This window comes from Dermacentor silvarum, chromosome 5 (genome assembly GCF_013339745.2).
Source record: "Dermacentor silvarum isolate Dsil-2018 chromosome 5, BIME_Dsil_1.4, whole genome shotgun sequence".
Lineage (NCBI taxonomy): Eukaryota > Metazoa > Arthropoda > Arachnida > Ixodida > Ixodidae > Dermacentor > Dermacentor silvarum.
Window position 1 is genome coordinate 14707260 of NC_051158.1, and position 21004 is coordinate 14728263.

The window sequence follows — 21004 nt, forward strand, 5'->3', positions numbered from 1 at the left end:
GCGCTATCACATTAAGAATGCTTATTATGTGCAATTATAATGGACACTTCAACCGGATTTCTGCCGTCGCCGTCGTCGTCGCCGTCGCCGTGAGGTTCCGTATAGATTCCAAGGGCGATAAAATCGTCGCCGCGTGCCGTATGCGCGAGCGAAAGCGCGCGGGGGACGCGCGCTATCACGGAGGGCGAACGCACGGCGCAAAGCAAACCGTCCCGCGAAAGGCCGTTGGGGTATGGGAGGGAGGGAGGCAAGGCGGCGCTGTGCTCCGGCGCCAAAGGCGTATCTTACCACTCAATCTCCCACGCGCAAAGCAAGAAACGGGAAGAGGGGGGGGGGGGGGGGGGCAGCTTCTCCTCTGCCAACAATTTCTCTGCCCGGCGGTCGCCCGCACCGTCTCTTATCTCCACACGGCTCTGACCTTTGTATGGGCTGTGCATTTGCCGCTCAGTTTCCGTTGAAGCGATAGACCCCGCGAACTTGCGCTTGCTGCCAGCGTTTTGACAGTCATTGGCTGCGGTCATTCAGTGTGATCTATTCATGTTTGCTTCTGTGCGCTGACACCACGATTGTTAATTCAGTTAGTAAGCCAATGTGTCCAAGTTTATGCAGCCGATAAAACTACTATCCCTACGCCGAATAGCGTTCTACTAATTTGCTATCGCAATCGATGCTTCGCCTTTCGGGCGAAACTGCAACTTTTTTGTATGAATGTTTCTATGTAACCGTTTTCCCGCTTATCTGGGCCACCGGGAAGTGCGTGGTTGAATGGTTAGTTCATCGGGCTGCTATGCTGAGGGAACAGGGTTTGGAAACCAACCGTTGGATCCGATTGGATCCCTGAGTATGTGACATTGTGCACATGTGTACCGCTCTTCAACAAACCTCTTCCACACCGACATGGGTCACTGTAGATGCGGGACTGCGTAGGTACCGCTGTTCGTAGAAATTCTTTGGCGCTTACTTGGAGCATTGGGTATGACATGCCACTCGGTCTGTGCTGTTCTTCAATGAATCCATTTGATGCCAACTTGGGTCATTGGGTATATGCCAATGGTAATGTGCCACTCTACAATGACGAAAAGTTCCTTTAAATTTACTTGATGCTGGGCGGAATAGAACTCACGCCACAAGAGCTCCTCAAGGGCATCCATCAGATGATTTAGCAGGCTGCGCCACAAATGCACTGGGCATGTCGGTGTTCAACGAACGTCATTCACGCCAGTTCTTTCGCGAGCTGCGCCTTGAATGCACTGGGCATGTGCCGCTCTTCGGTCCCGCCAACTTGGGTCACTGAGAATGTGCCACTGGATGGCGCGCAACTCTTGTTCGCTGAGTATGTTTCGGCATCTTTAACCTTCCGTTGCACGCCACCACCATTTTCGATGAGCCACCGCAAGCTAAGCAAGGAGAATCGAGCCAATGGCAGATGCCGGCACCACCCTCCCATCAGGTTATCTACTTTCACTGTGCTAGCTCGGTCCCACTGAAACCAGTCTCTACTTCTGCGTGCTGCTCACCTCTTGTGAGCCAATTAGATAAACAAAAGCCTGTCAAGGTAGGCAGTGATATTCGCTTTGAAAGCAAACAAAAGTGACCTTCAATATATGAGAAGAGCGTTTGATTGGACGGTTCAGTCAACGCTGCGGTCACCGCCCGATCCTTGTGTCGGCGGTCACGTAAATTTGACGCGATGAGACTGGAATAAAAAACACCTTGGAATATTTTTTACGTTATAAGGCCCCAGCTACTGCATGTAGTAGGATCGAGTCCAATGACATTATTTGCCGTGGCTTAGTTTCTTTACGATGCATGAACAACCAAGCGTAGAAGGCGAAACGTTCGCACGGCAAAAGAACGCAAGAAAACAAACAGTGAACGGCAGTTTATGTTTAATAATTGTAAAAGTCAACATAAAATTAGGTGTGCTCTAAGCTCAAAACGCTCTACATGCATGCAAGAAAAACATGAGACCGCGCAGGACATCGTGGGCGCTCAAGGTCAGGATGGATCAAGCGTTACAGGTGTCAGCTAACATACGTACAAGTACAAGTCAGCTAACAGGTGAAGATATGTTGAGCGCTATAAGTCGGGTCGACTCCTTCAAACAGATGCCGCCCACCGCGATATTAGTTCTTGTTGTTAAGTGAATCGTCATGAACGTTTTTATTCTGTTTAGTCGTTGAGGTATTAGAGAAATTTTTACCGACCGGGTAATCTACGAAATGGCGGTCCCCGCTCCCAGAGAAAAAAAAATAAGCTAATAAAGATTTCTGGATAACCGACAATTCAGTGGCCGAGTTTCTTATAGTTTGCAGCTAATGAACACGAAGAAACTTGACTGAAAAAGACAAACAAGCAAAACAAGAAACTTCTTCTACTGCCCCGAGAAGCACGGTATCACCTAGAAACTAGAAGAGGAGACGAGTCATTTCGATTCCGGCTATGTGAGATGTCCTGAGAAATAACACGTGTACTGATGTGCCTGCTAGAGAACTAACAGCTAGCGAACTAAGAGCGGTTGAAACCTTCAAGCTCCAAACGGTAAGGTAAGGTACAGGTGAAAATTGTCGAGAAGGTGACTAAGCGTTGATGCGTGTTTCAAGTGCTGCCGTGCGGGCTTTCCTCATTGAACCCGTGCTTGGATCGCGTTGCATTTTCTCAAGCTTGAGCCAGATGCCATCGTTGACCACTGTGGTGATGAACGCCGAGCTGAGCTTGATAGGTTCCTGCACGGGAATAAAGAAACCGAGATAAAGACAAAGACGGAATAAAAGAGCAAGGTTTGTTTTTTGCGAGGTTCTCAGTCATATCTCCAGAAACGGTAATCAAAATATAGGTGCCCCCTCCCCCACACCAGAACACCACGCAGACTTTTCTTATACTTCTGAACTTGTTTGAAAAAAATCACTTTTTCGAAAGCACAGCGCATACAAAGGTAGGAGCCGTGTTGCAGATCGCTTTCAAGATACGGTGCGCGCGACCGCCTGGCGCCGCGTAAAGTACAAGTTGCTCGCAGAGCAGAAACCGCAATCCCTCCCTCCCGCGCTGCCTTCCCGCTGTCCTCCTTTCGCGTGGGAGATTGAGTCGCTAGTTCCCCGTAGCTCGTTGCGTTGTTCCTCCGAACAAACGGCACGCGGCCGGGCCATGGCGAGTCGTAAGGACAACAAGAGCGCTATCCCGATGTCTACGTGACGGAACGGCTAAACGCCGTTGCCGACACTGTTGGGAGAGGCGGGCGAGAGTCCAGTGAGAGTCGGTGGCAAAGGCCGGCAGGGCTGCGCGCATGCGCCGCAGTGAGAGAGCGGGCACGCACACGCACAGTCTAGGGTGCATCGATGCCCTCCTCGCACACCACTCCCTTTACACTGGGAAGTCGCGTTTGCTCTCCGCCGTGCGTTCGCTCCCCGTGAAAGCACGCGTCCCTCACCCTCGCGCGCTTTCACTCCCACGTACAGCATACGGCCAATGAGAGTTGTTTTTTTTTTCTGCATCCGGACGCGATCATCGAAGAGTGAGCCCTTAGCAGCTTCGCTGTAAATGTGCATTGCGTAGCCCTCGCAGAAAAACGGTACTTCAGCCTGACCACTATACTAGAAATTCAGTGCACTAGAGAAAAAAAAAAAAAGTGCGTGAAAAGCTCTCTCAGTTCGAGCGGCCACACTGACGTCATCTTCGCCGTAATTTGGCAGGCAGATTCAGGAAGGATAGTTTGACCTTGATTTCCTCTGTTAAACCTTATTTTTGCATTCATCAAATGTGGCGAAAGCTCTCAGAGAGTGATTTGGTATTATTGCCTGGTTTAGAGCTTGTCTGCTCAAGTACCACTCCAATTATCCCATGTAGTCTCTGCCTACATATATTGCTGGCTTCTTCAGCAGTTACGGTTAACCAGAAAGGAGCAGAATCAATTACGCCATTTTACATGAATAAGTTTAACTATCCAGAACATTTTTTTTTAATCCTAACATCAATTCACTAGCCGATACCTTCAATGATTGTATACGCAATGTACACAGCTGGGAGTTCGTTGCATTATTTTAAGTAGTCTCGTAAGCGCTGTCTTCGGTGAAGACACCGTAGAAAATGGTTGTTTATGGAACTATTTAAGAAAATTGCTGCTGAAAGAAAATTCAGCAGCAAGAAAATCGCTGCTGGCCCCTCGGTAACCGTCCATAGCTAATACATGCACGGTGCTTAGCAGTGAGCCAGCGGTGTGATGTGATTAAGAGGGCAGAAAGAAAGGGTACCTGAAACTGCAAAGAAGGCGAGAAAAGCCTATTTACATTCTAATGGATTACAAGGTACTAGGATTACTAGGTCATTACTAGGTCAGAGTTGTCACCATAGTTCACGCATTTGGCAGAGCACTGAAGTCACTGTTTGTAGAGCAGCCGCGGTGCTTGGCCCGACTGCCGAAAGTCACCGACACTTCTCTCGAGCACGTACTAGCACGGGCAGTATGACGTAGATCGCCTCGCACTTACCTTGTGATGCTCCTCATCAACGATTACCCGAAAATTGGCGAGGAATTTGGAGAGCATCAGTTTCATCTCGACGAGAGCAAAATTTTTTCCAAGGCATTCCCGGGGGCCTTTCCCAAAAGGCTGGAAACTGACCGGGTGGATCTGTGACTTGTTTTCTGGGTTGAACCTATATGGTGCAGAGCAAAGAATGAACAATGCCTAGAGGGATCAGAACTGACCGAACATGAGAAGTCTCTGTCCGGAGCCATCGTTTCAACAGGCCCTGAAGAAGATAAATCCACTTCCCGAAATTTTTTCGTGTCTGAGGTTTCGTTTGTTCGGTCCACAGCTAATGAATTTTCCACAGCAAATGAATTTTCCCGGGAGTCTTTGTATTTACTTAATCTGGCATAAAGCAAATAAACCCAGACAAATGCCACAAGGAAAAAAAGTGGTAATTAACCATTATGTACAAAAGCTGAGCGTTTTGTGCGAGATAACTTTTGCGTAGGATTAGTGCATAGCTTGTCCAACAGCAACCGCTGAATGAACAGTGTAACGTTGGCAATTGTGTCAGATGATTTTCCGACGAAATAACGCATCTAGCCTGATCTCACGTCTGGCTGCTTTTCTCATACGCTGCCCTACGTAGGCAAGCCATTCTTTATGTCTGAGCTATGGTTCCCCGTTAAAAGATGGTTTGAAAGCGCGTTTTAAAGACAAATGATGGCATAATTACTGAAAGTTGAAAACGACAAGAAAAACATTGCTGAACATGCTTCTAGAGGCATTTGTATATCATTATTTCATTGGAGCACGTATTTTGAGCAATCAGTTGAGGACGAGAACAACAAATTATTCTTGAGAACCAGTTGACACGTCGTCGGAAAAACGTGTTGCCTGTGCGCAAATATTTATATATGCCACTTCTACGTAATGTTAGAGCATGCTAGCACAGCTTGCCGCACTACTCTACTTTTACAGCTACCGCATGCCATAAAATGCGCATGCCATACTCAGTAAACCCCGAGCATGCGCAGTCGGCGGCAGGCCGCCTCATTAGCAGTAATGCTAACGCTGTGCTTAGATACTTTAGTAAGCCAATTACTGTCTTATTTGGGGACACAATTGGCAGTATACTCTACCATGGTTTACACACACACTTTAAACGTAAAAATTCAACACGAAGTGCCACGGTTGTCAAGGCAATGCTCTATAGCAGCATTGACGAAGCGATGATTGTAAAGCAAAAATTGAAAACGCTGCAGTTTTGTCAGCGATGATAGAGCTCTAAACATCAATTGAGTTTTACGTCAAAAAGCTCTCAAATGTACCATGAAGGACGCCGCAGTGTAGGGCTGCCAAATAATTTTGACAACCTGGGGTTATTTAATGTCTATCAACGAGTTTTGTAAGCATTCAACCCTCATCGAAACAACTCCACGACTGCCAGCAACCGGACCAGGAAACCTCGTGTTCAGCACAACGCCACTGCACCTTTCAGCGAGTAAATGATGATGTTCAAGTATATCAGGAGATAGCACACTTACACATTTCTCCACGCACTGCTTGACACTTGAAACGTGTTTGCTCTTCAAAGCGCCGCAAATATTTTTGTTTCTCGGTTATGTCTCCCAATCTAAGTTCTCTACCTTTTGCGCCCTCTTCGCAAATAGATCAGAAAATAATGCGGAATGGTTCTCTCACCTTTCTGGATCGAACTTTTCTGGCTCGTGCCAAACTTCGGGGTCGTGATGTAGGTAAGTGACCGGCACCATGACGCTGAGACCCTTGGGAATTTTGGTGCCCTTGAATTCGAAGTCGCTTGCTGCACGCCGTGTAACAAAGCTGCACATATGTCACGCGAAATTAGTGGCCTCGGTGATACGCGACGATGCTATGAGGTCTGTTCTGTCTTGATACAACACATCGAGCTTAGTAACAGCAGGGTCCTGGTAAACGTCATTCGCACTATGTTTCCTTCATTCACTGGTGGGACGCTTAAATAAATAATCGTGCGCCAAGCCAAACCTACCCTTCAATTACCAGAAAAAAAAAAGATGCATGAGATAACTAATAACACTGGCGGCTAGGTAGCTTGAAGCTTTAGAAATGCTACGTTAGAAATGTATAAAGGCTTGAAGCTCTGACTTCGTTACCAACTAGAACTGCTTGAGTAACAGACTGCAGTGTGTCCGGGTTAGCGTTTTACACTCCGAGAAATTGCTAATTTCTCAAGGTGCGGAAGAATCAATATAGGGAGCGTTGCTGTTTTTATTGCTGCCACTGATATTGCTGCCATACACGAATAGCCTGATCTTATATTATAAGCTAACGACACAAATACAGTTTTTTTATCTCGCTCGTTGTCCCAAATAAAAAGCTATCATAAATGCCTATTCAAGTCAACTGCATATCTGCTTAATGGCTAACAAGATAAACCTTAATTTGGCGAAGTGAAAGTACATTCTTTTTTCTCCCATTTACACAGTAGGACGTATCATTCTGGAAGTTGTTTAAGATCATACTGAATTACGGCGAGCTTCGAACCCGAATTTTTTTCGTGTTTGGTTTAATGAGAAGATGAGGAACGTTCCCTGTAACTTTTCACGCCAGCAAAGTTAGCTTCTCATGAGATTAAAACCGTATGTTGTATACAGGAAAAATCTCATCTGTTGACACCCTGGGAATTGCACACTTGTGCAATCTACGTTATTTTACTAGATTTTTGTTTATGGACTCCGACCTGCAGTAATTGTCTAAACATTTTTTTTACTCGGAAACAAGCTTTGCGTGCTACAGAAATGTTTTATGGCAGACCTTTAGACGTACCCACGTCGCCGCTAATACATAAACATAGTATCTTTAAAACAAAGTATGCTGAAACACATTTCTCGTTACTTTAACACACCCATCGTCATGAACTGTATTTTTCTTTTTAGGTAATTCCAACAGTCGAAATATTTTCCGCAAGAACCTAAACTTGTACCAATAACGTGCGGCAAGCAAAGACTAATCTACGAAGTTCCAAAACTAATAAATTGATTTCCTTTGGAAACTGAATATTACGTCTAAAGTGTTTTAAATTTGTCATTAAACAACGCCTAATTGAACAAACCGAATATATGTTGATTTAGTAGACATACCCTACACGCATTTTGCTAACATTAAAATAGTTTTCTATTGCTTGTGGATGTGTCAGCTTTGAAATAGTGTTCTGTGTTTTATGACTGACCTTTTGTTTACCTGTATAAAATTATGTATTTTACAGCGTAAGCTGTTATGGGCTTATTCCAACAGCCGTTTCTGGTCGCGGTGATGCCGCCGCCGCCCCGTAACCGCTATCGCCGGAATGCGAAAAAAAGTACCCGCTCTCCGCCGGGATCGAACCCAGACCCCCTGCGTGGAAGTCGGATACTTTACCACTGAGCCACGCAAGTGCTTGTGGTTAGGTAGAAGAAAAAATTACTCCATCTGACGCTAAAGGGAACCATGTGTGGATGCGAAGCAGCGGGGAGATGGTTAGCTTGAGCGGGAGATGGTTTCGCGGCAGCGGCCCGAGCGCTCATCGTGGCGCTGCACAGGAGAGAGAATGAGGCGCGCGCGCTCCGTCATTTTCATACCGCGGAACTACCGTGGGGCCCCCAGCGGAGTATGCAGCTGTCGCACCACCTGTCGTGCGCGCCGCTCCGGATTCCTAGAGGAGAGAAAGGGGGAGCGTAGGAGAGGAGAGAGAGAGGGGAGGGGGCGCGCATGCGCTGTGGGTGTGTGGGACGCCGCGCGAGAGACGGACAAAGCAGCCGGCAAGAAATGCTTCGCATTTAAAATTCCCTTTACGCGCGCCCTATAGGCAGGCGCGCCGGCGCAGAAACCCGAGTCTCCGCCAGTATGGTGGTGCCATCTAGTTAACGTGCCTGCAACCGCCTCGTGTGACGAGATGCGATTCAGACGCGATGCGATTCAGATGAGGCACGAAATCAACGCTATCCTGATGTTAGATGTGCGGACCGTATTCTGGGTACCTCTTCGGTACACGTTATGGCGTCTCCTCGCAAGGTACGAACCGCTGCTGAAGAAGCGAATCGGAGAGCTACGTGCGCGGCTACAACCAGACATGACCGGGCTCAGCAGACTGCTGTACAGAGAGCATTACGAGCCGCAGCTCACCGTCGACGCCGGGCGGACAGTTCAGATCGTTCTCATCAAAATCTAGGCGAACACACTTTGCCGCGAAGACCTTCTTGTGCATGGTGCCGAAATTGGAGCTACTCTTGCGCCGCTCAACCAGCTTACGCTGTGACTGTGCTGTGTGTGCCGCGCAGGCGTCTGACTTTTTAATTGTACTTTATATGCGATAGGTTGTGGATACTTTCAAGTTGTATGCGTTTCTTGCATAAATTTGATGCACGTTGACTTACTTCATCATCCTGTTTAGAAGAACTTGTTGGGCGAGTTGGTACATATTAGCGGACATTGTTTAACTGCGCGAAAAAAAAAACGGACCACAGAGACAGCATGAAACAAGGACGGGCGCAGCAAGGACGGGAACAACCGTTGGTTGTCTATAGGAAAAATCTCATCTGTTGACACCCTGGCTAAAGATAGTCCTGAATTACACACTTGTGCATATCAGCGGACTTGTGCATATTAGCGGACAACAATTGACTGCGCCCGTCCTTGTTACATGCTGTCTCCGTGGTCCGTTTTTTTTTTTCGCGCAGTTAAACAATGTCCATTCATCATCCTGTTCACGCGCTTGTATAATCCTTTCTAAGAAAGTCGCGAAGTACTTGTGCACAATGCCGACTGTTCTCCGGCTGTCCAAAACCCTGTCAGGCTCTTATCGTTTTTTTCTTCTGGCCCAGTTATCGTTGAAAAGGAATAAACTTTCACATTCACTTTGCCTGATAGGAAAAAATGCCTTTAAGAGCTTGCCGTATACCTTCTTAGAGCAATTTTTTTTTTTTTTTGTCAACACAAAGCCATTTGCTCATCTTCTATAGTAATGGGCTGAGACCTGGTAAGAAACTGCCCACTAATAAAATATCGCAATTTTCAGTCTCAATCGAAGATTTATTAAGACAATGTGGAACTGTAGAACTTACATTTTAAAGCCCGACCCACGTGGAGCGATTTTCTTGCGAAAAACTCGAAATGGCCGCGCCCGGCGTCCGCCCAACGGCCGGCGGCTGTTCGCCCTCGATCAAGGCGGGCTAGATAGGTTCCCAGGCGGTCAACAGAAGCGGCGAGTGTAGGCTGTCAGCGCAGACCAATCAGGGCGTGGGCACGTCCGACTTCCTGTCGCCACATTGGACTCGGCTTGCCAGCCAAAGAACCTAGAGCGAATATGGCGGCAAAAGCTGCGCGCATCGCGTACAATGATCGACTGATCACAGCCGTCCAGGCGCGACCAATATGGTTCAGTTGCAGAATAATGGTTCAGTTGCAGATACTTAACTATTTTCACTGGATTTTACAGGGAATGGAATCACGCTGTTCCAAAAACAATGAAATTGTTTTTCGCCGCATGTCGGTGCAGCACGGCGGCGGCACGCTGGCGTTCGGATCCGCCGCGCTGTTCGCTCCATGTGGGCCGGGCTTTACCCTATTTTCAAGGTTAGCAACTTAAGTACGAGGCTGAACGTCTACAGGTATGTGTTGGCAGGTGTCACACCAAGATTATTCTCAGCAGGACATTCGTGCTTTGAAATCGAGACGCGCATTTGTGTAAGCACTCACCCGACCACTCCAGTGTAGAAGCGCATAGATTCGTTCAAAACCATATCCATGTAGGGCATTTCCATCACGTTCTTCGATGTAAACTTGCCCTAGAATAGAAAGCACCTATTGTAACCTGAACAAATCGCACTGCGGCGTATTTATTAGAGCGGGGCTTCTACTAGCTTCTAAGCACAACACAATACCTTGTAGCAGCTGTGAACTTTTGCCTTTTGTCTGAAGTTAGGCCAAGACAAAAGTGACAACCACAGAGTGTCTCTAAAATTTCGCTTTAGCCCCGGAATTGACCTTTCCAGTTGAAAGTGAAGTGAGTGAATGTCAAAATTCGACAAGAAGATACGTCGACAGCCTGATTTGTTTTTCGCTAATAAAGGAACTCTGTTCATCTTGGGAAAAAAACGTACAAAGAAAGATATCGCATTAGACTATACAACAGGGCAAGTTACTTCTTCTTACCTGAAGAAAAAGATTCACTGAAAGCACTTGGCTTGTTCTCTTCGGCTATTTATTTCAAACCGAGCCGGTACTAACCATCTGGCGAACAAGTCATACACAATGAATGTCTTTTATATAGTTACAACAAAACTGGCCTTGTCATAACTAAAGAACATTAGTCTTAGGATACACATTTGTGTGACGCTCTGAGAAAGCCGCTCTATGCGAGAGTGCTGAGTGCACACCATCCAAAACAGCAGTACCTCCAGAATCGTTGATTACTGGGCAAGATTTATAGCATGGAATCATGGTGAAAATGCAGCGATAAAACCCGGTGTTTAGAGCTGCATTTTCACCCAGAAGAGGCTAGCCCAGCAACAATGACGATGGCTATGATGATGACTGAGGGGACGACGATCTAAACTAACATGACGAATAACGATGGTTTAACGAACAAGATGTCATGATGAAAGCAGCACTGCGGCTCCCGTTTCACGAGCCAAGCCGGCATCGGATGCATGGGTAGAGAAAAGTAGGATTTTTGTGTTCTGTCTTCGCCTCTTCTGCCAAAGAAATAGCATGCAAACAAGACCATAGTATACCGGCGATCAACACCACGACAGTTAGCTGAAACGCTTCAAATGTGTTAAAGGATAGCAGTGCTCTCGCAATCCAGAGAGAGAGAGAGAAAAAAATAGAAGAGAGGAAAGTCAGGGAGGTTAACCAGACGCACGTCCGGTTTGCTACCCTGCACTTGGGGAAGGGGGTATAGGAATTTCATTGGCACTCCAGGAAAGTTGCACGACCCTAAGTCGCAAAATGCGCCGGGGAAGTCATTTTCTCGTCCGCTCACTCACGTCTTTCTGGAGAACCTCCGAGATCTCAGCCTGTAGCCTCTCTTGAATCTCAGGATGCAACGCGAGAAGGTGCAGAGTGAGGCCCATCGTGTTTGGCGTTGCTTCTAGGCTGCGAGCAATAGGAACATAGACTGTGCTTCAGAACGCGACCTGATCAGCACTGGTTCACTCTAAGAAGAAAATGTTTACACTTCTGTTGTGTAGACCCGTTTGTCAACCCGCACATTTACTCCAAAAATGCATACTGTCCTGCACCATTATAACAAGTTTTGTACTTTTTTTTTTCATTTTACTCCACGTGAAGTCAGTGCATGGCTTGCCAGTGCGCAGCTGTGCATGTTACATACAAATTTACTGAGCATTGATAGGTTCTATGGTCTGCCTAGTAACTTGCTCTTCAGGCAGAAGCTAACAGCCTCCTGCAAGGAAACGTTAGCCAAAGATAAAGAAGGCTTTGATAACTTTGTATTGTTTCCTAAACCTTTTCATTGCAAGGAAAATGGTAATTTCCTGTATCTACTCATACTGCGTCTTCCGTGCTCTTTGTACGTTGCTCCAAGCTGAATACTTAATTAAAGACGTAGACATCAACTTGCCCAAGAACAAGTTCTTCTGGAATATCAGCCTCTATAATGTTTAAGGTTGAATCAATTAGTTCGTCTCTTAGTCTGCTCGACTGCACGAGCACGCTCGCACGTTGCAAGTGCCATAGGTGCATGTCGAAGCGACATTTAGCACCAATATATTTTTACACGAAAAGTGGTTTATTATCTCGTGGTCTCACACAAAATAATAGTAATATCGATGAAGTTCAATTAGCACTTCGTGTAATATAAGAAAAAGATAGAAAGCTTTACGTACCCGGCAATCAAATAAAATGCAGAATTCGCGATCACTTCTTCTCTTGTTAACGCCAGCTTCGTTTTCCCGTCGAATCCTGTTTGGGAGATAAATTATAGAAAATTGCGCTACCGTGTACTGTTCATTGAGATGTTGCGATTAACCTCGCCTGCTACCTTGCTTAGTGCTGTGAACCGGAGTACGACGGGCACTGTTTAAAGGGATTCTCGCAAATTGACAGGATTGTGCGACAAGTTCTCTTTCGGTGATACTCTGCACCATGTGACGTTGTATGGCTCTGTAAGTGATATCGACACTGCGGGTAACTATGTGGCACCTTGACACACTATGTGAAAGCGTCCCCGAAGGTGGTCTTCTCCTTTTGGTCATCGACATACCACAATTTTCAGGAACACCTTCCTTGCTACGCGCAGAGCGTCGCCATCCACCGTGGACGTAATACCTGCTGTAGCCGGGTAACCGCATCCTACACGGCACTACTATTTTGCGAGTGTGAGTGGGGCACAAAACTCTGCAGTTATAAATGGTTTACAAAACATGGCGTCTGACGGGTTTCCGGCTATTTAAATCGCTCCCAGCGCTTCCAGTACGTAGAAGCATTGCCTTCGAGATTGGCGTTTTCTATTCTGCGGGATTTGGATGCCATCTGTTGCCAAGCGTGAATCTAGCGCAATAGTACAGCGGTTAGCGCGTGTGGCTCTCACTTTCAGGGGTACGAGTTCATTCTCTTTCAGGGTACGAGAGTCCTTGCCCTTCGCCATACAGCAAAGATGAGGATGATGCCTGACGAAGATGATGTGGAGTAGCGCAAAGGACACACAGACCAAGGGATGGGCACAACAAATTCATTTGGAACTTCGGAACACTTTGCATAACATCACATCAATTACATCATTTTATGTACATAGGCAACTTGTTCACCTTTGTCTATTAAAGTTACAAAAATAACGCCTATGTTATAGTTGCGGACAACTTTCTGTGACAATGAAAAAAGAAAGCTGCGTAAGGCAAAGTGCGCACAAGTAGCAACACTCTTCAAAAAAAGTTGCAGTTTCGCCCGAAAGGCGAAGCATCAATTGCGATAGCAAATTTACTAGTAGAGTATACGGAGTAAGGATGGTAGTTTTATGTGCTGCATAAACTGGGACACATTCGCTTACTAACTGAATTAACAAGCATGGTGTCAGCGCGCTCAAGCAAACATGAATAGATCACACTCGATGACCGCAGACAAGCACTGTCAAAACGCTGGCGTGAGCAAGCGCGCTAGGAGCACTCACCGAAGGTTCGTGTGGTCTATCACTTCAACGGAAACTGAGCGGCGAAAGCACAGCGCATACAAAGGTCAAAGCCGTGTGGAGATCGCTTTCAAAATATGGGCGCTCGACAGCCCTCAGCCGCGCAATGTACAAGTATGCAGTTCCTGGCTGAGTAGAAGATTTGCACCCTCCCTCCCGCGCTGCCTTCCCGCTTTCCTCCTGTCGCGTGGGAGATTCAGCCGCCATTCCCCTTGCACCCAGTCGCAAGATACGCATTTAGTGCCGCAGCTAAACTTCGCTTCCCCTCCCTCCCATCCCCCGCGGCCTTTCGCCTGGCCGGAGAGGTCGTGTTTGCTCTCCACCGTGGGTTCGCTCTCCGTGAAAGCGCGCGTCCCTCACGCGCTTTCACTCGCACATACAGCATACGGCGCGCGGCGACGAGTTCATCGCCGTTTTGACTTTATATGGAACCTCACGGCGACGGCGACGACGGCAGGAGCGCGCTTGGAGTGTCCAAATAGTTGCTATCGCAATAAAGGTCTCACATTCTCATCAGCGTTAGTTTAATCTGGGGAAGAGAAAGCATTAACATCACATTTACAACACCAAAATAAAGCACGTACACGAATGAGTGCTATATCTAACTTATTTTCCTTTTATTGCGATAGCAATTATATGGGCACTCCAAAGCAGATTTCTGCCGTCGGCGTCGCCGTCGCCGTGAGGTTCCGTATGACGTCAATGGAGATGAAATCGTCGCCGCGCGCCGCCGAACGCTGTATGTGCGAGTGAAAGGGGAGGGGACGCGCGCTTTCACGGGGAGTGAACCCACGGCGGAGAACAAACGCGCGTTCTGCGCCGTGCTCCCTTAGGCTGCAAAAGTAGGCGTCTCTTTCCTCCTTTACAATCACCATATATGTAGAGCAAACGCGCCTTCTTCCGACGCGCGAAAGGCCGTGGGGGGGAGGGGGAGGGAGGCGACGTTTAGCTGCGGCACCAAGTGCCTATTTATATCAGAGGCTCCGGCAACAGTCACCAACGCCGCACGCATTTTGTGCGAACGCGGGCAAAACGCCGACGGCGTCGACAACAGTTCTGCGTGTTGGCGGTGCTGCTGCATGTCCAAGTTTATACAGCTGATAAAGCTACTATCAGTACTCCGTATAGCTCTCTACAAATTGCTATCGCAATTGATGCTTCGCCTTTTGAGGTGATACTGCGAGAATTTTTTTATTGCGATAGCAATTATATCACCAACGTCGTCGCCATCGTCGTCGCTGTGAGGTTCCGTATAAAGTCCAACGGCGATAAAATCGTCGCCGCGTGCCGTGCGCTGTGTGTGCGATGCAAGCGTGCGAGGGTGAGCCGGCAACCGCAGCTGAATCTCGCGCACGCGAGAGAGGAGGGCGACCGGAAGCGCGCGGTCTTCGTTCGCGCTAAAGGGGCTTTAGTTCGCGCGCGAGGAACGGGGAGGCGGCGACGGACACGGAGGGGGGGGGGGGGGGGGGGGGGGTTCTGCTCTTGCGGCTGCTGCTCATGGAGCTGCCGCCGCTGTATCTTGCAAGCGATCTGCGATGTGGTCGAAGTGTGCACCCGCGGGGGCCTCATCTTCAGAGCGATCTGCGATGAGGACAAAGTGCACCCGCTAAGTGTCGATAGCTTCGTATGCGCTGTGCTTTCGATGTTAAGTTCGCGTTGAAGCGAGAGCCAGCGCGATGGTCAATTTGCTCACTGCCGCTGGCGCGCTTTCTCACTCCAGCGTTTTGAAGAGTTTCCGTGGTCATCGTGCGAGATGTGTTCATGTATACCTGTGAGCGCGTGAAACCGTGCTTGTTTGTTTAGTTAGTGAATATTTACAACTTTATACGGCCGATAAAACTACTATCCTTACTTCGTATAGCTGTCTACCAATTTTCTATCGCAATCGATGCTTCGCCTTTCGGGAAAACTGCGACATTTTCTCTCTCTCTCTCTCTCTCTCTTGCGTTTGGTCAAGTGTGAAACCGTTGCACATGGAAGCTGTTCTGATTCAGCATCTGCTCCAAGAAATCTAAAGCTCTGTCACATGCTGCCAGACTACTTGGCGCAGTGACACAGTGCGAAAGTTCCGCCCCTCTAGCTTTCACTTCATTTCCACAGAAAGTTGGCCGCAAGTATAGCAAGAAAAATACTATGCACATGTTTGTTAGTCAGTTTTGAGCTCAACAAAATCATTATAATATCTGTATTCCCTTTCTTTGTCTTGCAGTTCATCGATAGTTTCGGGTGTAAACGAATGGAACCATGCTAGGACCCTTGAAAGGCTTCTGGAGTCCTGCCTGCACAATCAATTGCGATAGCAACTTAGTAGAGAGCTATACGGAGTAAGGATAGTAGTTTTATCCGCTGTACAAACTTGGACATGCAGCAGCACCGGCAACACACAGCACTGTTGTCGACGCCGTCGGCGTTTTGCCCGCGTTCGCACAAAATGCGTGCGGCGTTGGTGACTGTTGCTGGAGCCTCTGATATAAATAGGCACTTGGTGCCGCAGCTAAACGTCGCCTCCCTTCCCTGCCCCCCCCCCCCCACTGCCTTTCGTGCGTCAGAAGAAGGCGCGTTTGCTCTACATATATGGTGATTGTAAAGAAGGCAAGAGACGCTTACTTCTGCAGCCCTTAAGGGAGCACGGCACAGAACCCGCGTTTGTTCTCCGCCGTGCGTTCACTCCCCGTGAAAGCGCGCGTCCCTCGCGCCCTTTCACTCGCACATACAGCGTTCGGCGGCGCGCGGCGACGATTTCATCTCCATTGACGTCATACGGAACCTCACGGCGACGGCGACGGTGACGGCGACGGCGACGGCAACGGCGACGGCGACGCCGACGGCAGAAATCTGCTTTGGAGTGTCCATATAATTGCTATCGCAATAAAATAGGGTGTTATATACAGGGTGTTTCAGCGAACACTTTCAAAATTTATTTAAGGTTGCCTCTGGCAGATAGCCTAATTCTAGTTAATCAGCTGGTCTGCTCGAAGAGGCGGACAGTACTTGCACAAGAAATTGAAATGCATATTCGAATAATTACCAAAAATCCACTAATTAAGTTTTTAACTATTTACCTGATGGCACATATTGCAATTTGCAAATTGTAGCCGTGGAGTTCGCAAGGCGGATCCACTTGGAATTAATTCTCGGGATGACACCATTTTCGAGATATTAATTCCCGAACTTTGCGGAGAAATGCATTGGCGTTCTAGTTAATGTTGTGCTTCAATGCATAAAGCGACGTTTTGTCGAGAAACGAACTGGAACGCCAATGCATTTCTCCGCAAAGTTCGGGAATTAATATCTCGAAACTAGTGTCATCCTGAGAATTAATTCCAAGTGGGTCCGCCTTGCGAACTCCACGGCTACAATTTGCAAATTGCAATATGGGCCATCAGGTAATTAGTTAAAAACTTAATTAGTGAATTCTTGGTAATTATTCGAATATACATTTCAATTTTTTGTGTAAGTACTGTCCGCCTCTTCGAGTAGACCAGCTCATGAACTTGAATTCGGCTATCTGCCACAAGCAACCTCAAAAAAGTGTTCGCTGAAACACCCTGTATATAAAAACTCCGAGAAACAGTAAAGAATATTTGACTGAGCTGAACTGCTATCGCAGTAAGAACCTCCTACAGATCGAGAGCGCTATTTGGTGTTGCAAGCATCAACGGGGCAATCGCGTGGTCGTTTAGACAAGACAGTGAATATGGCGTTAAGAAGGTACCATGAAGAATGGACCAAAATATTTACTGGACCTTGAAAATAAGGAGGATTTTGTAATATCTTGGAGTACCTTTCCCGCTGCAGCATGCAATTCCCGCTAAAAAAAACAACAACATTGCCGCTTCTCAGGCTCGAGTTTGCGGGGAAACAACAAACCCGGAGTGAAAACTTACCGTGTGCGTCATTCTTGAACAGCTCGCCCGTGCTTTCCTTGTTCAGAAGAAGCTGTAGAACATCAGCTTTCTCACGCTAGAAAAAATATCCGAGAAACAGGTTTTAGAAGAAAAAAGAAGCTCGCTATCATGCACCAAGAGAATTCGCTGCTATAATATTAGCAACAAAAAAACCGCTCGTTTTCTGCAAAGCCCGGCCACTATATATGTGGGTTCTCAAAATTCGTTGCAGTTCCAACATTTTTAAGACATATAACTTGCTATAACACCTTCCTCCACGCGTCTTTTCTTGCAAACTGTTATGACCACATCTCAGGGCGTTGTTAATCGCCAGCAATGACGCACGGAGCATCTATGCGGCAGCCGGAGCGTTGTCACATGGATGGACCACCTATCTTTCCAGACGAATAAGTCAAATACAGTTTATTTTATTTTCGCAATTTAAATATATCTTATGATTCGTCTTATTTCTTACTTTAATTCAACGCTACCTTCTTCCTTTCTATTCTCTTATAATTTCATATGTAATTTAATTACTTTTGGGGAATACCAGTTCAACTTGGGTGGTATACGATCTGGGCTCTTGATCAAATATCCTTTTCAACAGCAAAACATCGGAAATTAGTTCTCCGTGTGAAGCAGAAGTCACAAGACTATTGTACTGACAAAAAGGCATCCGGCATGGGTGTCAAACGCATGGCTTTTTTGTTCTATATGAAAGTTCGGGGGGCTGGGCTTGTTTTGCTTGACCTTCTTCGAGTCCACGCCAATACCAGAAAAGCGAACTTATAAAGATAAACGGTAGGAGGCAAACGGAAGCTTTAATGATAATCTAGAGTGTGACGGAATCCCGTCGGGGCCAGACGGGGACATGATCTAACACGGAGACCAACACCAACCAGAAAAGCAATAGCAAGGTTAACGCTTCGGCTCCCACGCGGTAGCGTTGTTCACAATGAGATTAAAAAGATACGAAGTTGTTCCTTAGGTACGCCGTATAACGTAACCAAGACACCGTTAATGTATGCTGGTGACAAATTATCATCGTTTCAGTTCCGAATGCCCGCCACATTTGAGATGCATAGCCACTCTAGATAAATGCACGTGGTTATATTTTGAGGTAGGGTTTGCCTACGTCTTTCATCAAGGAATCTCTTAGAAAATACTGCTTGCTTTACTTGAGGATATATTACAAGCGCACGCATTCCAAAAAAAGTTCGTCAGGTGCTGCACTCTTGTAACACAAGAAGGCGAAAGCCTGCTGCACATTTGGTAATACATGAAGTTATACAATCGGCGCTAGACTTCTTGCAAGACATATAACGATGCCACAATGGGAAATACCCGTGTGGCACTAAGGCGACCTCCTGAACGCCACATATTAACGTAGTACCTAAAGTGCGGCATGTTAGTGCACGCACTAGGTCACACCTTTAGTCCGCGAGATGGCTGCTATACGTGACGTGAGCAATCAGGCACGCACTAGGCACACCTTTAGTAAGCCCGAACCATGAAGCAGACGTGACTCCCTAATAATAAAAAAAAGCAGACGTGGCTCCAGTGAAGCGTGCTGGTCTCGCACCCCGGAGACCCGGGTTCGGTTCCCATCCAACCGAAATGTACGAAATGTTCTCTTCAAAGCCACTTATTTACTTTGTTAACAGGAACCTCCCTGAGAAAAGTGTCGTCAATCCGAGCATTCTTTGCGGAGTCGGCGATTTTTCATCACAGCGCTCTTTCTCCAAGGGCACCGTCAACATAGACACCTTAAGGCTTTCGCCTTAATAAATACTGCGTTGTTTCGTGGATCACCATTTCGCGCTTCCATCAGAACAACAACAAAATCACGCTCACCAGCGCCTTCGCCCGCCTCTCGGACATAACCGGCTGGATGAGCTTCGTGGTCAGAGTGAAGTAAGGTACCACCACCCGTGACGTCACCCACGAGAGAAGAAACCAGAGATGGTGCAGCTCCGGGAAGCAGTCTGGAAACAATCAGGACGACCCTGTTATGCGGATACATGTGATGTCCTCGGCTAGTACGTTGTCAGAATCAATTTTATCTTTCTTTCGACGTGGTTTCGTCTGCACTGCCGATTACGTACTTTACGCGATGATTTATAAACATTAGTGTCATTAGAACAATAGATATATTATGATGCAAAGCAACCAAAAGAAATTCTTCTGGCAAGCTATCGTTACACCGTGGGGCAAGCGCAATGACTTTATTATATCAACCTACAGCGAGAAACCTGAACAGTATGCGCCGCGTACTTAAGACGTTACGTTTTGTGTTGCCTCTCGGATCATACTATACGCTCCCTTATTCCTTTACTTATTCCCTTATTTAGACAAATGGATGCGTATGTTACAAACAATTTACGCATTCATTGAGTAGGAACGACGCAATAATTAATACTGCTGCTGACCGGGCAGCAATGCATTGCGCTGCAGCTGAAGGAGAGAAACGATGTCGGAAACAGGCGAGGAAGACATAAGTCGGTGTCGAGCGGTTGCGCTCTCACTGATGGTGCAGGATACGGCCACGGAAGAGCAGACCACTCGCCGTCGATGCAGAAAAAGAATGCGCATACATATAGTGTCTTTCTTTCGTTCGGGAGGACATCCATCCATGATGGGGGAAGTAGGTGGCGCCCTCTGGGCACGGTGGTGGAAGACTCACTGCGTGTGTGACCTAATAAACCTCATAATTTCTCAATCAACTGTCGCAGCAAAAGGGTCCAGGTACTTCAGAGAATAATTGAAGTCCGTGTTTTCTTTCTTCCTTTTTTTTTTTTCACGCCAACTTTTCCTCCCACTGCATTATAGCCAACTGCAGCGAAGCCACAATCAACCGCTCACTCACTGGAGAGAAAACTGATTCCTTGGAGGGGCACTCTTCGCAGCAGCGCCCCAGCACCGTCGCCCATCTGATCCAGGGGTCCTCCAGGAGTGCTCCGCTGGACATTGAGGTTGACGCCGTAGCCCGCCTTGAACATGGTGTCCATGGTGGCGCGCCTGAAGGCCTTCGACACCTCCACGGCCTCGCCCGTCGCCGCCTTCTGGTGTAGCAGCTCGATCATGGTGTCGCTGCATTCGTCCATAATGACGAATATCTGCGGGATGTGCACGGTGTGCAGGCAGTTGAGGACGCTAAATAGAAGTGTGAAGCTAAGGTCAGATGGGCAGATCAAACTTAAGACTGGCAAGCCTGAAAAGACGCACTAATGAGAGGTAGTCTGCGCCACCATCATGACAAGTGGCGCATCGGCTCCTTCATTGAAAGTTCTGACATCAACTTTTATTGAACTACGCTGTGACCTAGACTATATAGACCACTTCCTTTGTATTTGCCCACTGTGTTTGCGAGATAAATAGACAATCAGCTACTGCGTCTTTGGGACGTATCGACAAATCAGCCATTTTGAAAGTCTTGTTTGGGTCTATTGTCAGAATCCTGTGGC

The 21004-nt window shown here is 47.3% G+C and overlaps 1 protein-coding gene across 1 annotated transcript in view; it reads right to left on the reverse strand.

Moving 5' to 3' along the window:
* Nucleotides 1–2053: 2053 nt before the first annotated feature.
* Nucleotides 2054–21004, reverse strand: part of LOC119452771 (cytochrome P450 3A11) — a 30497-nt gene continuing 11546 nt past the window's right edge. The window contains exons 2-10 of the mRNA XM_049667181.1: nucleotides 20407–20742; nucleotides 19395–19525; nucleotides 17541–17616; nucleotides 12356–12431; nucleotides 11495–11603; nucleotides 10203–10291; nucleotides 6171–6311; nucleotides 4485–4650; nucleotides 2054–2726 (exon numbers count right to left, since the gene is read on the reverse strand). Coding sequence (XP_049523138.1) covers nucleotides 2580–2726; nucleotides 4485–4650; nucleotides 6171–6311; nucleotides 10203–10291; nucleotides 11495–11603; nucleotides 12356–12431; nucleotides 17541–17616; nucleotides 19395–19525; nucleotides 20407–20742 — 1271 coding nt within the window. The 3' untranslated portion in view covers nucleotides 2054–2579. The remainder of the gene's footprint in view (nucleotides 2727–4484; nucleotides 4651–6170; nucleotides 6312–10202; nucleotides 10292–11494; nucleotides 11604–12355; nucleotides 12432–17540; nucleotides 17617–19394; nucleotides 19526–20406; nucleotides 20743–21004) is intronic.